Source organism: Garra rufa, chromosome 21, assembly GCF_049309525.1.
Source record: "Garra rufa chromosome 21, GarRuf1.0, whole genome shotgun sequence".
In the NCBI taxonomy this organism is placed as follows: domain Eukaryota; kingdom Metazoa; phylum Chordata; class Actinopteri; order Cypriniformes; family Cyprinidae; genus Garra; species Garra rufa.
Genome location: NC_133381.1, coordinates 15466240 through 15481919, shown reverse-complemented (window position 1 = coordinate 15481919; position 15680 = coordinate 15466240). Strand labels below are relative to the sequence as shown.

Sequence of the window (15680 nt, the reverse complement as noted above, 5' to 3'; positions counted from 1 at the left end):
GTGAGCTGAGGGGCTGTCAGGGGACAGCGGCGGCCAGACGAACATGGCATCGGGTGACAGAGGGTGGGTGGGTGGGAATTCCGGGCAGACAGGACAGACGGATATTTCCATATCAAAGTCAATTAAGTTACCAGAGTTATCTTCGATGAGATCCGAGAAAAAGTCTATTAAATCCCCAGAATTTAGTCCAAGCTCACCCTCAGCGGTGGTGCAGTGGGCAGGGCTCTCTATCGCCCTCTCTTGCTCCACGTGGCAATCCACCATCACAGATGTTGTAGTCGGCTCTCGCACCTGGTCAGATGGGTCAGGCTCTGGCTCTATCGCTCTCGGCTCTGTCTCTCCATCTGCGGTGGGCTCGGGCTGCAACTCCGCATGTCGGGGTGATGGTTGGCTGGGTTCTGGGTCTGGAGTGGGGCTGACGTCCTCCTTGACGATGTCAACAGTCCAGGATGATCGGCAGGACGCCAGCACCCACTCGATGAAATCCGGCAGGCTCTCTTGAGGACCCTCCCCGGATAGCAGCGCCTTGGTGGTGGAATTCAGTCCTAAGCGGTAGTGGATGCATAGGCTGCTATCCGGGAAGTGTGATTGGTTAGCCAGGAAGAGAAACTCACGTGTGTGGTCCTCAAGAGAGCGTTCCCCCTGCCTCAGGAGGATCAGGAGAACAGTAGGGTCCATAATAACAGAAAAAACAAACACTGAGTAAAAAACTGAAAAAATAAACGCAGGGAAAACGTGCCGGGTAAACTGTATTGGTCGGTCTTTCTGTTACGGTATAGACGTGCTGGATGAACGAGACGAAGTCGAGATCAACAATTAACACTATTTTTAATAAACTCTTCTTCAAGGAACAGACAGGAACAGGCAGGATAATCCACACACATGAAACAGTAACATCAAATAAAGACCGACATCAACTGAACTGAAAGACAAACTTATAAAGGGTGACTAATCATACAAGGACAGGTGCAGGGAATCACACTGACGAAGGGCTAAACCAAAAGATGACAAAATGATAGGGGGAGACAATGGGAGAAACCAATAGAACAGACATGAACTGACAGAACTGTGACACTTATCTAGTGAAACAATCTATTGTTTTCTACAAAAACTTTACAATTTATATATATATTCTAACCTCAAATGCTCGTCTTGTCTAGCTTTGTGTGAACTCTGTGTATTCTGGTTCATGACAGTTAGTGTATGTTGAAAAACTCCCATCTCATTTTCTCCTCCAACTTCAAAATCTTCCTACATTGCTGTTTTACCTTTTTTTTTTGTAAAGGGTGTTTGACCCTCCTTCTGCAGCGAAGTATAGAACGATTTAAAGTTGGAGTAGAAAATGAGATAGGAGTTTTTCGAGAGTTCACACAGAGCTAGACCAGACAAGCAATTTAGGTTAAAAATATATCAATTGTAAATAGCTTTAGAAAATAACCAATCATTTCGCCAGAGAAGACCCTTCTTTCTTGGCTGGGATCGTTTAGAGCCCTTTGAAGCTGCATTTAAACTGCATTTTGAAAGCAAACTCGCAGGGGCCACTGAAGTCCACTATTTGGAGAAAGATCCTGAAATGTTTGCTTAAAAAAATAATTTCTTTACGACTAAAGAAAGACAGATATAAACATCTTGGATGACATGGGGGTGAGTAAATTATCTGTAAATTTTCATTCTGGAAGTGGAACTTCTTTTAAATGAGAAATGTGAAACGAGACTAAAAAATTAGAGAACACTTACAGATACCTCCAAGTTATTGGTGTTAATCTGGTACCTGGTGCTAATTTCCTTAATTATACACTGTAAACAAAATCTGTAGAAATTACAGTATTACTGGCAGCTGGTTGCCAGTAACTTACTGTAGATTTTAATTTATGCTATTTACTGGCAACAGTTTGTTCAAAGTTAATTGAACATTAAACATTAACAAGTCTTTATCTTTACAGAATAAAACTAAAATAACAGCCTCATGCAAAGCATTCTGGGAACCAAAATCTGAAGGAAAAAAACAGAAAAAGGTTGATGAAGGTTTCTGGTTCCCAGAATGCTTTGCAGTAGGTTGTTATTTTATAGTTTTATTCTATAAAGACAAAGACTTGTTAATTTTTAATGTTCATTTAACTTTGAACAAACTGTTGTCAGTAAATAACATAAATTAAAAATCTACAGTAAGTTACTGGCAACCAGCTGCAGAACTACAGCAAATTTTTTACAGTGTATGACAAATCCTATTTATTTGGCAACATTCCTCCAATTTTCATTGAGATTGCAAGATTGTGGGCCACTCTAAGGTGACTGAAACCCTGGTTGTACAGATGGAGGCCAAATAGATGACGCTTTCAGCCATTGCAAGAGAAGTTCAAGTCCACCAGGCTGGTCGTCCACATAAGACAAATGCACGAGAAAACAGGACAATGCAGAGAATCTGAATGGGAAATGGGTTCAGCACTGGAGCTGAAATTGCTTGCCAGTTTAGCGTTAAACAGGGTAAGGAACTGTCTTGGCAAGTTTAAGAGAAGTCTGAGTGAAAGCGCACTCTGCAGAGACCAAACCTCTCATCAGCAGAAAGAATCTAGAGGCTAAGCTTTGCTGAGGAGCATGTTGTGGGGAGAGAGGAGAGCTGGTTTAAAGTTTACTTTAGTGATAAGAGCAAGTTTCATTTATTTGGGCCTGATGGGAAACATTGTGTTCAACATTAAACTAAGGAAAGACTGAATCTCAAATGTGTGAAGAAGTCAGTGAAAGGTGGAGGAGGACGTGTCATGGTTTGGGGGATGTTTTCTGCTGCAGGAGTTCAGCCTTTTTACAGCTACATGGCAGGGTAAATGCAAATATTTATCAGAGCCTTATTTAGCAACATCCAGTTCCTTTCCTGCAAGCATCTCCCAATCAACCTGCAATTTTCATGCAAGAGAATACTCCGTCACACTGCAAAAAAAAGTAAAGCAGTTCCTTGAAGCTAAGAATATTGAAATAATGAAATGGTCGGATTTAGTTCTGATCTAAAATCTTTAGTGACAAAGTTATGGCTAAGAAACCCACTACAGTTACCAAACTATAAAACACAAGTGGACCAAGATCACACCAGCACATTGTGAGAAACTAGTGATGTCCTGTAGCTGCAGATGTGCTGAAGTCATTCAAAGCAAGGGTCTTAACACTTCCTACTGATTTCTGACAGCTGTAACTCTCCAAAATTTTTTGAAGTTGTAATCTTCTTTCGTGCTATATTGGATACTATTCTTTAATTTTGATCACTGTGTTTTACCTCAAGATAAAGGTTTTTGTTGAAATACCTTGGATATTTTGTAAGACATGTTAGTAGAATAGTAAAATATTTCAGAAAGAATCAAGTATTCATATATTTTTCTCTAATTTTGATCTCCACTGTAGTTATCTCACCTAAATGTAGACAATATTATCCTTGCCCTTTTAATATGGAAGTAATGTGAAGGTGTGTGAGGAACAGCTTTGAACGTGGCTTATCTAAGTCGGAACTGGAACTGTTTTCTAATTAGTTAAACACTGATATCTCTTTTCGCAATGCTGGTTTTAAACACTGAGATATCTCTCATTGTTTGCAAAACCTGTATTCAGCATTGATATATAGAGGTTCTTGAAGCAATATTACACAAACAGAAGCACTGTTGTACAAAATTGTGTATCGAATTAATCAGCTGCTATCGAGTGACTTATGTTCAAGCAACATTTAGCCAGTTTGGACTTATTTTATTTTAAAGTGATCCTATGTACACTACCAGTCAATAAAAGTGTTTTTAGATATGTTCATCATTAATAATAACAATAAGAAATATTTCCTGAGCACCAAATCAGCGTAATAGACTCATTGCAGAAAACCAGTCAAGGTTTATTTTTTTTAAATTGATGTATGGTTTATTAGGATTTAGGACAATATTTGGCCGAGATACAACTATTTGAAAATCTGGAATTTAAGAGAGCAAATATACAGTCAAGCCTTAAATTTACTTTTATTCAACCAGCAAGTTTTTGTTTTTTTTTATTAGAAATGACACAGACATCTCCCAGAAGATAAGACGATGTACAAGAGGCATAATTGTGGAAAAAATTATTGCTCATCTTTTATTTACATTTGAACAAAAAGTGGCATGTCCAAAATTATTCATACCCTTCTCAATAATCAAAAGAAAAGCCTTTATTGGCTATTACAGCAATCAAACGCTTCCTATAACTGCTGACCAACTTTTTGCATGTCTCCACTGGTATTTTTGCCCATTCATCTTTAGCAATGAGCTCCAACTCTTTCAGGTTGGAGAGTCTCCTTGCCATCACCCTGATCTTTAGCTCCCTCCACAGATTCTCAATAGGATTTAAGTCAGGACTTTGGCTGGGCCACTACAAAACGTTAATGTTTTTGTCTGCTAACCATTTCTTCACCGCTTTTGCTGTGTGTTTTGGGTCGTTGTCGTGCTGAAATGTCCAGTGGTGCCCAAGGCCAAGTTTCTCTGCAGGCTGCCTGATGTTGTTGTTGAGAATTTTGATGTTTGCTCCTTTTTCATGGTGCCGTTTACTGTGATTAGGTTCCCTGGTCCACCGGCTGAAAAACACCCCCAAAACATTAGGTGCCCACCACCATGTTTAAAAGTGGGGATGGTGTTGAAGGCTAGCCAAATGAAGGCTACATCATTGTGGCCAAACAATTCAATTTTTGTTTCATCTGACCATAAAACAGAAGATCAGAAGTCTTCTTCTTTGTCCAGATGAGCATTTGCAATGGCCAAGCGGGCTTTTGTGTGCCTTATCTGGAGAAGTGGTCTCCTCCTTGGTCTGCATCCATGGAACCCAGCAGTGTCCATTGGACTGTCTGCCTTGAGATGCTGCCACCAGCAGAGCCCAGATTAATCAGGATGGCCTTGGTGGTGATCCTTGGATTCTTTGTTACCTCTCTCACTATCCTCCTGGCCAGCACAGGTTTTACTTTTGGCTTCCGACCAATGTCCTCTGAGAGTTTTCACAGCGCGGAACGTCTTGTATTTTTTAATAATACTTTACACTGTAGTCACTGGAACTTCAAAACATTTAAATATGGTCTTATAGCCTTTTCCTGACTTGTGAGCAGCCACAATGCACAGCCGCAGGTCCTCAGTGAGCTCCTTTGTCTTAGCCATGACTGTCCACAAACCAACAGCAGAGAGCTTCTGTTTTTCATCTGTTGAGTTGATTAAAACAGCTGTTCCCAATGAATCAGGGTAATTAGGATGCTTTAGAACAGCTTGGACTATTTGGAATGGTATAGAACTTTGGATTTTCCCATAGACTGTGACAGTTTGCAAAGGGTATGAATAATTTTGGACATGCCACTTTTTGTTCAAATGTAAATAAAAGCTGAGAAATATTTTTCCACAATGATGCCTCTTGTACATCATCTTATTATCTTTTGGGAGAAGTCTGTGTCATTTCCGGTCAAAATAAAATTTGCCAGGGGTATGAATTATTTTGGGCTTGACTGTATATATTGTGAAAATCACCTTTAAAGTTGTCAAAATGAAGTTCTTAGCAATTCATATACTAATCAAATTCAGTTTTTATATATTTACGGTAGGAAATTTAGAAAATGTCTTCATAGAACATAGAACAGATCTTTCAAATATCCTAATGATTTTTGGCATAAAAGAAATTCAATAATTTTGACCTATACAATGCATTTTTGGCTATTACTACAAATTTACCTGTGCTACTTAAGACTGGTTTTGTGATCAAGGGTGACATTTAATGAACATAAATCTTAATTATTCCAAATTTTTAATATTGTGTCATTTTAAACAACCCAGTTTCTTTGTGACAGCTTTGTTTTAAACAGGTCTATATATGTGTTCTTGCTCTGCAAGCAATTATCCCTTCGTTTCTGTTGTAGGAGAGCTGAGATTGAATCCAATAGCTAATTACCTCTGACTCTTTGGTGTGTGTGTGTGTGTGTGTGTGTGTGTGTGTGTGTGTGTGTGTGTGTGTGTGTGTGTGTGTGTGTGTGTGTGTGTGTGTGTGTGTGTGTGTTTTTGTGTGTGTGTGTGTGTGTGTGTGTGTGTATGCACACAAAAGTGGTCATATCCGTTTGTTCTTTTCTCTGTTTTAAATATTCAAGCCCATATATGGCATCTCAGCGACAATATGATTAAACCATGTGATTATGTGATCAGGTTGTCATTCCCTAATCTTGCATCTCACCTACTTTTTACTCTCATCTTTGTCTTCCCCTTCGCATCCCGCAGCCTTATCAAGATGAAGAAGAGTTTCTGAGAGACAGATGTTCTCGGTTCAAAATCAGCTCTTTCCCTTTAAAGTTCATGACTATATTTAGTAATGTAGGCCTTCTCTGCTTTGTGATTGTCAGCCTTCCTTTTAGAGCGGCAGTCAGCAGCCCTTATGACTTATTTCTGAAGTTAGATTGCCACTTCGTAAGGTTGTTTTTTCCCCAAAGAAATAAGACGTGTTTGTGTACAACTTCTGGTCAAGAACTAGATATCGTTTTCATCTGAAGAGATGAGACATTCAGCCGTCCTTGGCCATGAGCCAGTTACATTCTATTCTCTGCCTCTATCAACGAGATTAACTGTGCGTTTGTGTGAGGCATTCTGGGAAGGCTCCGCAACAACTTCCTTTTGCAGAATCTAAGTAAAGAGACACCTCGCCAATCTTTCTCAATGTTAACGTTTGCTCCTGCTGTTCATGTGCCTGCTAGCTCAGAGACTGTCGCAGACAGATCTGCTTTTAACTGGAGTGTAATAGCTATTTTGAAAATGTTTGATCTGCTAGTTGTCAGTACAGGCAGAGCTTGTGTTGTTGCATATGAACTAGTTTTAGCACACATTGTGTTCTGATTTAATGGAATGAGGCAGTGGTTAATATTCATGTATATAGTATGGTTGTTTTGATAAATGTCTTAATATCTATTATGAACATAGTGTTTTAGGTTCATATGTGACCCTGGACCACAAAACCAGTCTTAATAGCACAAGTACATCAAAAATCATTAGCATATTAAGTAAAGATCATGTTCTACGAAGAAATATTTAATATTTCCTACCATAAATATATAAAAACTTAATTTCTGATTAGTAATGCAAAGCATGCATTGCTAAGGACTTCATTTAGACAGCTTTACAGATGATTTTCTCAATATTTTGAGAATTCAGATTCCAAATTTTCAAATAGTTGTGTCTCGGCCAGATATTGTCCTATCCTAACAAACGATACAGTACATCAATAAAAAAGCATATTTATTAAGCTTCCAGGTGACGTATAAATCTCAATTTCACCCTTATGACCCTTTTGTGTACCCCATAACCCCATCATTAAGGTTTAGATACTCTTTCATCAACATATGAAAACATCTGAGATGTATTCCTTCCGACTCATACACAATATAATTTGCATTATCATTAATATTATTCAAAGAATTCTTATTGCAATGATTCATACTTGAACTTCACCAGGTGAATTTTTTTCCCCATTAATGAGATACCAGAGCTTGTTTGTTTTATAAGTTTTGACAGTTCTAGGGGAACTTTCTATGAGAAAACCAGTTTTTATAAAAAAAGGTCCAATCTACGTGGGAAGAGAGAAATTTAAGTTCCATTGAACAAGTATGAAAAATAGTCTGAGTGAATAGATGCCACCTACGTGTCTTTTATACAAATTTAATGAGAATTTTCAGATTGCAATAGGCAATCAAGACTAAATGCCTTAAAATCTTCCACCCATTTGCAAACATTTTCAGTGTAACAATAATGAGCATTACCACAACCCCCATTACATGTGAGGAAAAAAAATCAACAACAATGGCTGAGAATTTGAGAACTTTGGTATGTATAAAAAAAAATGAGATTTCTTTTTCATTTTGTTTGGTACAACATTTAATCATTTATCAGATGTATTCCTATGTTAATAAATTGCTTCTTTAGGATTAAATAATAGAGCAGGTTTTAAAGGCTTAGAACAAATTAATTAATGTTTATTATTTTTTTATGATCTGGTGCTTTTAGCATCCTCATATTTAGATGCAGGATTTAAATCTTTCCAGGCTTTATAAAAAGAAGATTTAATACGTGTCTCATTTAATAGATCAACATCGCCCTCTAGTGTACATGTGAAGCAGCAATACTCTTTCATTTGACTTAGGAAGCACCCCTACATTAGAGAGAGCAGTTAAGTTTCACTGCAAACTTTTGACATGAATGTAAAATGAATAAACATACAGTACAAGGCTCCAGACAACAAAAAATCAAGGAGCCATTGGCTCCTGTAGAAACAAACTTAGACACCAAATAATTTTTTTATGTGCCACAGAATAACACTTTAACATTTCAGTCATACTGTCATGTGTTTATTTCTCATACAGTATTTTCTTGACTTGATCAGCATTTTTATCCATCTTTTAGATGTCCTGGAAGCTAAAGTTCACTTAAAGTGGGAACTAAGCATCTTTTCTAACTTAAAAAAGTGTCAAAGTCACAAAGAATTGTTTATTACACGGAATCTGTGCCAGTATCATGGACCATAGCATCACTGGCCACCGAGTGTAGTTTGGGTTCCTTTTTATTGTTCTTAATGCGTCCTATAAATGTTGTCATATGTATTAGCTCCTTGCATTTTTTCTTATCATGACAACAGGTTAAGTAAAAATATTAATATGCAACAGCGCATACATTTAGCAAAATGCTCCTTTTTATAGTTATTTTTCTAGCTGACTGGTGAGCTTATGGATGCTTATGGTTATTCTGAGGTAAATGTGTTATTTTATGGCAATGTTAACAAGCTTTACACGTTTTCTGCAGTTTGAAACACAGAATGAGCGATTACATAAGACATTTTAGTAAGTTGTACTGTAGGCTCTCTTACAAAATAGTATCCATTTTGATGTCCATTCATGTTCATTTTGTACTAAAGTAGTAAAGACAAATATGAGTTCACTTGCAGCTTGAACTGAGGCGCTAAGGCGATCGCTCCTGCCGCATTAAAGAGTACCAAAACCGTATTTATTGTTTGAGTTTTGTTATGAATTTGGTATAATTTTAAAGCCAATTCTTTGTTTATTAAAACGTGGCACAGCTTATTGCGATTACTGGACGGCAAGTGCGCTATGAATAAAGTCCACACGTCAGGGGGTTGGTGTTGTGGACTTTCGCTCTGCCTCCCTCAATTTCGTACCCTGGAAATCCAGAGGTCTCGCGAGAGCACAATTTGAATTGTCTCTGCAAGACACTCTGGCATCGAGCAATGATGCAGGTTACTGCAATACGTAAGCAATAGTGGGAACCAATCACATCGGTGTATCTGATGTAGGCGGGCCAGAGGCGAGCTAAACTGATGATGACAGCACTGCGACGTCCGAATCATATAGTAAACTTTGAAAGATCGCTGTCGCTACAGATGAACAACAAGTTGCTTGAAACGGCTTTGGCCGCTACAATGAACGAGTTAGACTTGGCTTTCCATATAAAAGAGGAACAGAAAACCGAAAACTCGAATCGTTCCTTTGCAAGAAGGACGTTTTTGCTGTTTTGCCGACTGGATACGGCAAGAGTTTAATCTATCAGTTCACGAGTTCACGCTTACATATAATTAGCCGGAGAATAGTAGTGCATGTTTGGCGTGCTGTCCGGTGAAGGGCTCCGAGCTCGGGAGTGGCCCGAACCCAGAGTACGTTACCCCCCAATAGGAGTAGCGAGAACTCGGAGTGATGAGATGGGGTGGTGGAGGTTTACTGATAAACCATCGAGTGAATTGAGGTGAGTCAGCTGTATTTAAACCTATGGCGCTGATTGACTTGTGATGTTTACGCTAAGCATCTGACGCGCTTCTCCCGAACTTTGTTAATGAAACATCATTTAGCTCTGCTGGTAGCTAAGCGTGTATTGTTGTGATTGGTCGTGGCGTTGTCCAATTGCGTGCAGTTAGAGTTTCAAATGCATGCTTGGTGCCGCCCCTCGAGTTAGGCAGTTTTCATTGCTCGATCCCAGACCCATAATCTTAATAGATTAGGGTATGGATTTTTCCAGGCTATCAATTTCGTGCACCAGTATGAAAATCCACAACACCAACCCCCTGATGGTGATTGGTTGAAATACTGTGTGTTTTTCTGTGGAATTGTTGGTAGCACCGATTGTTTTTTGTTTTTTTTGGCATATCTCGGACCCTAGGCTGACCACAGAGACGCGGTGTCAGGCACTGACAAGTGATGGTCATTGCAACATTGCAAAGTTATGGCGCTGTAGAGCCATGTGCTTTTTAAAAACATTTTAATAGGTTTAACATTAGATTAACAGCTCGGAATATACACTACTTTGTCTAGAAACAATGGAGGCTGGAAATGCAAAGCATTCTTCAGGTTAAGAGTCAGGCGTGACTTCTGTGTTCAGAAAAAAATGTCTATAGTTGCCAGACCTCAGGGAAAACTTAACTCGCAAATTAATATTTTTGGTCGCTAATATGCGACCATTTTAGTCACAGTCTGGAGCCCTGCAGTAAATTGATTTGTTTTGCTCTTTTTCCTCAGAATATGCCCGGCCTGCATGATGGACTCCAACAGCACAGAGCTGGGCCTGTACTCGCCATCCGACGCCCTGGGAGTGGGAATCTACCCGGCATCCACTCCGTGGCCACTGCTCCAGAACACAAGCCTCATCAACCTCAGCGCTGTTTTCAAGCTCAATGGGAGTAATGTCGAGGTTGAAGGTCAATCCTATGATCCTCTGGGTGGCCACTCACTATGGCAGGTCATTCTCATCGTTGTCTTTACAGGACTGCTCTCCATTATTACTATCATCGGCAACATCTTGGTCATGGTGTCGTTTAAGGTCAACCGACAACTCAAAACGGTTAACAATTACTTCCTACTTAGTCTAGCCGTGGCAGATCTCATCATTGGGGTCATCTCTATGAACCTGTACACCACCTACATCGTCATGGGCCAGTGGGCAATGGGAAAATGGGCATGCGACCTCTGGCTAGCAATAGACTACGTTGCCAGCAATGCATCCGTCATGAATCTGCTGGTCATTAGCTTTGACCGCTATTTCTCTATCACAAGGCCTCTGACGTACCGTGCCAAGCGTACCACCAGGCGGGCAGGAGTGATGATTGGCCTGGCATGGTTTGTGTCGCTCATACTTTGGGCGCCTGCCATTTTGTTTTGGCAGTATTTTGTTGGAGAAAGAACCGTTCCTCCGGATAAATGCTATATTCAGTTTCTCTCCGAGCCCATTATTACATTTTGCACCGCCATGGCGGCTTTCTACCTGCCAGTGACGATAATGAGCGTACTATACTGGCGAATATACAAAGAGACTGAGAACCGTTCTCGGGAACTTGCAGGATTACAAGGCTCGGTTGGAAGGTTCGCAGGTGTCGAGCGACCACGCTTCCACCTCCACACCACTGGGGGAAGCTCTAGAAGCTGCAGCAGCTTCGAACTGGGCCAGCCTGGCCACAAACAAAGCTCCATTCGCGGCTTGAGTGGGCGATTCCATTGCTGGGGGTGGAAGTCGGGTGGAAGGGATAAAGGTGGGCCGCACCGGGAGGCGGATCAGAGCAGCAGCGACAGCTGGAATAACAACGACGCTGGGCTGTCAGCTGACCACTCAGGGTCATCTGACGAGGAGGAGAGTGCACCATCCACCACGCGGGCGATTTTCTCCATCGTTCTTAGTCTGCCTGGCATGAGGGCAGCTGTAACCTCCCAAGTCACATCTTGTGAGGATCTGGACACCGAGGAAGATCCATTACGCTCCCCTGTGGAGAACGACGACAGGGATGGCAGCATCTCTCGCTCCGTCATCAACGGGAACAAACGGTTTGTTGGAAGCATTAGTAAAGTTCAATCAATGTCCGCCATACAGCCATCAACGGATCCGAACGTAGACGGCACCAACACCACCGTCAAATCCCCCTCAGCGCCCATAACTTTCAAAGAGGCAGCTCTTGCGAAACGTTTCGCAGCTCGCGCAAGGACGCAAATCACCAAGCGCAAGCGCATGTCGCTAATAAAAGAAAAGAAAGCGGCGCAAACTCTAAGCGCCATCCTTTTCGCTTTCATTATAACATGGACGCCTTACAACATCATGGTGCTAGTCAACACTTTCTGCAACGGTTGCATACCTGAGAACCTCTGGGCACTAGGCTATTGGCTATGCTACGTTAACAGTACAGTAAATCCTATGTGCTACGCCCTTTGCAACAAGACTTTTCGTACCACTTTTAAGATGATCCTGCTTTGTCGCTGGGATCAGAAAAAAAGCAAGCCAAGCTTTCCACAAAGACATGCTGTGAGGTTTCACAGGAGCATACCGACAGACTCTACATAGCTAACTTGCTAATGCTAAAAGGGGTGATTCCTCAAGCATCTGTACTATATACTGAAGCTTTAATGTGTGAGTCTTAATGTGGACGTGTAGTTCAGTCACTCATGATCCCGGGTCACTAGATTGTAACGTTTTAAGACACTGTGGTTTGGTGTACAAATAGCTTCAGTGAAACTGAAGCACAACTGAGCAAGTGCAATTGCCATCAGTACTTCCTGTGGACTTTTATATGCCTTTTACTAAATCTTGCAGTGCCAACTTTCAGGAGTTCAGCAACGACAAAGTACATTTGAAAGGAGACTGTATATTTTGAACCTCTGGGAGCTGATCGGATGTAAAACTTAATTAATTGTTTGAATATTTTGGGGTTGAATATTAAATATCTAATTTTTGTCGGTGAACAGAAACTAAAAATTGATTTTTAAATAAGGTGATGTATATCAGAGTATTTACGGTGAAGATATTTCTTTTTGTAAGTGAAATTTGCCGATTTCTGTGAAAGTGTGCCACACAGAGATTCAGTATCTTTGCTGTCTCAGTAAGTGTAAGTGTTCCTCTGCAACATGTGAGCCACAGTTGAACAATTTGTGGGGTTTTCTCTCCTGTTGAGATTTTTGGTTATTCATAAACAGCACTTCCGTAAGCTGCTCTTGTATAAAGCGTGGTTGTTTACATTTGTTTTGCTACAAGTCTTTTAATAGCTATTATGTAGGTTTTCAGTGCACATTGAATATGTTTGTATATGTTTGGAATGCCTTATGTTTGGACTTTGAGATTGTGCACTGAATATACTGGGCTAGCTGTGAAATCATTTATGAAACTTAAAGAATGTTTGAAGAACTGTTTAATGGACATTTAAATTTTGACAATAGTGTGTTGGAACGCAATTCCATTTACAACCAAACTGACTGCAACCAAACCAGGCTTTAACATAACAAGCTGAATTAGTCACCTTAGTGAGATTTGCTTGATACAAAGGACACAAAATACAGACCGATCAATAACAAATTTGTATTTATTCAACTCTGGGCTCCTTTGGCACTGTGGAGAAGACCTCCTAAAATCTCCTGAAACATATTTTTTACACTCAGTTTATTTAATTTGTCCATTAACTATAGTTAAAAGTCCAAAGTTTACATACACCTTGCAGAATCTGCAAAATGTTAATTATTTTACCAAAATAAAAAGGATCATACAAAAAAAAAAAAAAAAAATAGTACTGACCAGATATTTAACCCAAAGGACATTTACATATAGACGGTTTCATCGGGCGCACGCGCCTGGACCTAAGTTAACTTCCGGTCTGTGTTTGTTTATCTGTCTGGTTCGTGTCGCAGGCTACAAACGCAGCTAATAATGAGTAATGAAGTTGGTCTCAGGTTATTGTGCTGTGGTATGTGTTTCCCAAACATTTATTTATTTGTGCCGACCTGCCACGATATAAAAACCGACTGATTTTCCAATAGACTTCGTTGAATAAATGTAATGCACGTTTAAAAATCAAACCGAGGCGTGGGTGTTTTTATATCACTGTATTTCTGAAGAAAGACTGTCTTTAGAAAATGTCATTTTCATTTCATCCTGCATAAGGCAGCGTTTTTAAATTAAGAGCTGCTTTGTCTATAGCCATTACCTGGGAAACCTCGTTTCTCGTGCTTAAAGCACCTCCTGCTGGCAGAGGATGAGTTTGCATTTTTAATAAATCAGTCTAATTTACGCAGCCAACATATTTCGCTTGTTATTAAAAAAATAATCTACTCTAGAAGAATTTAGCTGTTGTTATTGATTCTATTTGGATGTCTACCGGAAGTTAAGTTTGGGCCATAAAAGCGCGCATGCGCAGTAACGTTTGTTTATGTTGTTGCCGTTGAAACCGTCTATAGTCCACAAGGGGAAATAATACCTGAATTTATAAAAATGACCCTGATTCTTAAAGGGATAGTTCACCCAAAAATGAAAATTTGATGTTTATCTGCTTAACCCCATGGCATCCAAGATGTAGGTGACTTTGTTTCCTCAGCAGAACACAAACGAAGATTTTTAACGAAAACCGATGCAGTCTGTCAGCCAAATAATGTGAGTGGATGGGCACCAGACCTTTAAAAGTAAACAAAAACATGCACAGACAAATCCAAATTACAACCTGCGGCTCGTGACGATACTGTACATTGATGTCTTAAGACACGAAACGATCGGTTTTTGCGAGAAACTGAACAGTATTTATATCATTTTTTACCTTTGATACACAGCTACGTACATCTGTCCTGAGCACGAGCTTGTCATCCGGATCGTTACATGTGAACGCGCTCTGGCGTAGTATAGGCAAACACCGTAAGCGATCTGTCGCATGAATACGACACTCATTGTTTACACAGTGCACAGAGATTGTGGGTATAGTGGCTATTCAAAATGGTAATTACTTGCGCTTATCCTGATTGTTCAAACCAATTTAAAGCTAAAAGATTACGTTTCCTTGCGCAAACTCATCTGGGACTTTTCACCGATTTCCCCTTATGGTGTTTGCATATACTACGCCAGAGCGCGTTCTCATGTAACGAGCCGGATGATAAACTCGTGCTCAGGACAGATGGACGTGGGTGTGTATCAAAGGTAAAAAATTATATAAATACTGTTCAGTTTCTCGCAAAAAACGATCGTTTCGTGACTGAAGACATCAATGTATCGTCACGAGCCGCAGGGTGTAATTTGGATTTGTCTGTGCATGTTTTTGTTTACTTTTAAAGGTCTAGTGCCCATCCACTCACATTATTTGGCTGGCAGACTGCACTGGTTTTCGTTAAAAATCTTTGTTTGTGTTCTGCTGAGGAAACAAAGTCACCTACATCTTGGATGCCCTGGGGGTAAGCAGATAAACATAACATTTTCATTTTTGGGTGAACTATGCCTTTAATACTGTGTTGTTACTTGAATGATCCACAGCTGTTTTTTTTTTTTTTTGTTTGTTTAGTAATAGTTGTTCATGAGTCCCTTGTTTGTCCTGAACAGTTCACTGCCTGATGTTCTTTAGAAAAATCTTCAGGTCCCACAAATTTGTTTTTTCAGCGTTTTTGTGTGTAGGAATGCAACATAATGCATTAAGAGCCTGGGGGTGAAAACTTTTCAAATTTAAAGATCAGGGTAAATTTTACTTATTTTGTCTTCTGGGAAACATGTAAGTATCTCCTGTAGTTTCAGAAGGGCAGAACTAAATGAAAAAATATATGTAGACAAAATAAGAAAAATGTACACATCTCTAATCTGTTCAAAAGTTCTGAAGCATCAGCGAGCATTTAAACCATCTGTAATAGTTGCATATGAGTCCCTCAGTTGTCCTCAGTGTGAAAAGAT

General features: G+C 39.9%; 1 protein-coding gene across 1 annotated transcript; it reads left to right on the top strand.

Annotated features, from left to right (window-relative positions):
* The first annotated feature begins 10547 nt into the window (after positions 1 to 10547).
* chrm3a (cholinergic receptor, muscarinic 3a) lies at positions 10548 to 14433 on the top strand. The gene has a single exon (XM_073827051.1). It carries the CDS (start codon positions 10548 to 10550, stop codon positions 12333 to 12335), a length of 1788 nt encoding a protein of 595 aa, XP_073683152.1. The 3' UTR covers positions 12336 to 14433.
* The last annotated feature ends 1247 nt before the right edge of the window (positions 14434 to 15680 follow it).

What these genes read in the sequence shown, in the direction of transcription:
- chrm3a (XM_073827051.1), top strand. Translation starts at nt 10,548, where the DNA reads ATGGACTCCAACAGCACAGAGCTGGGCCTGTACTCGCCATCCGACGCC.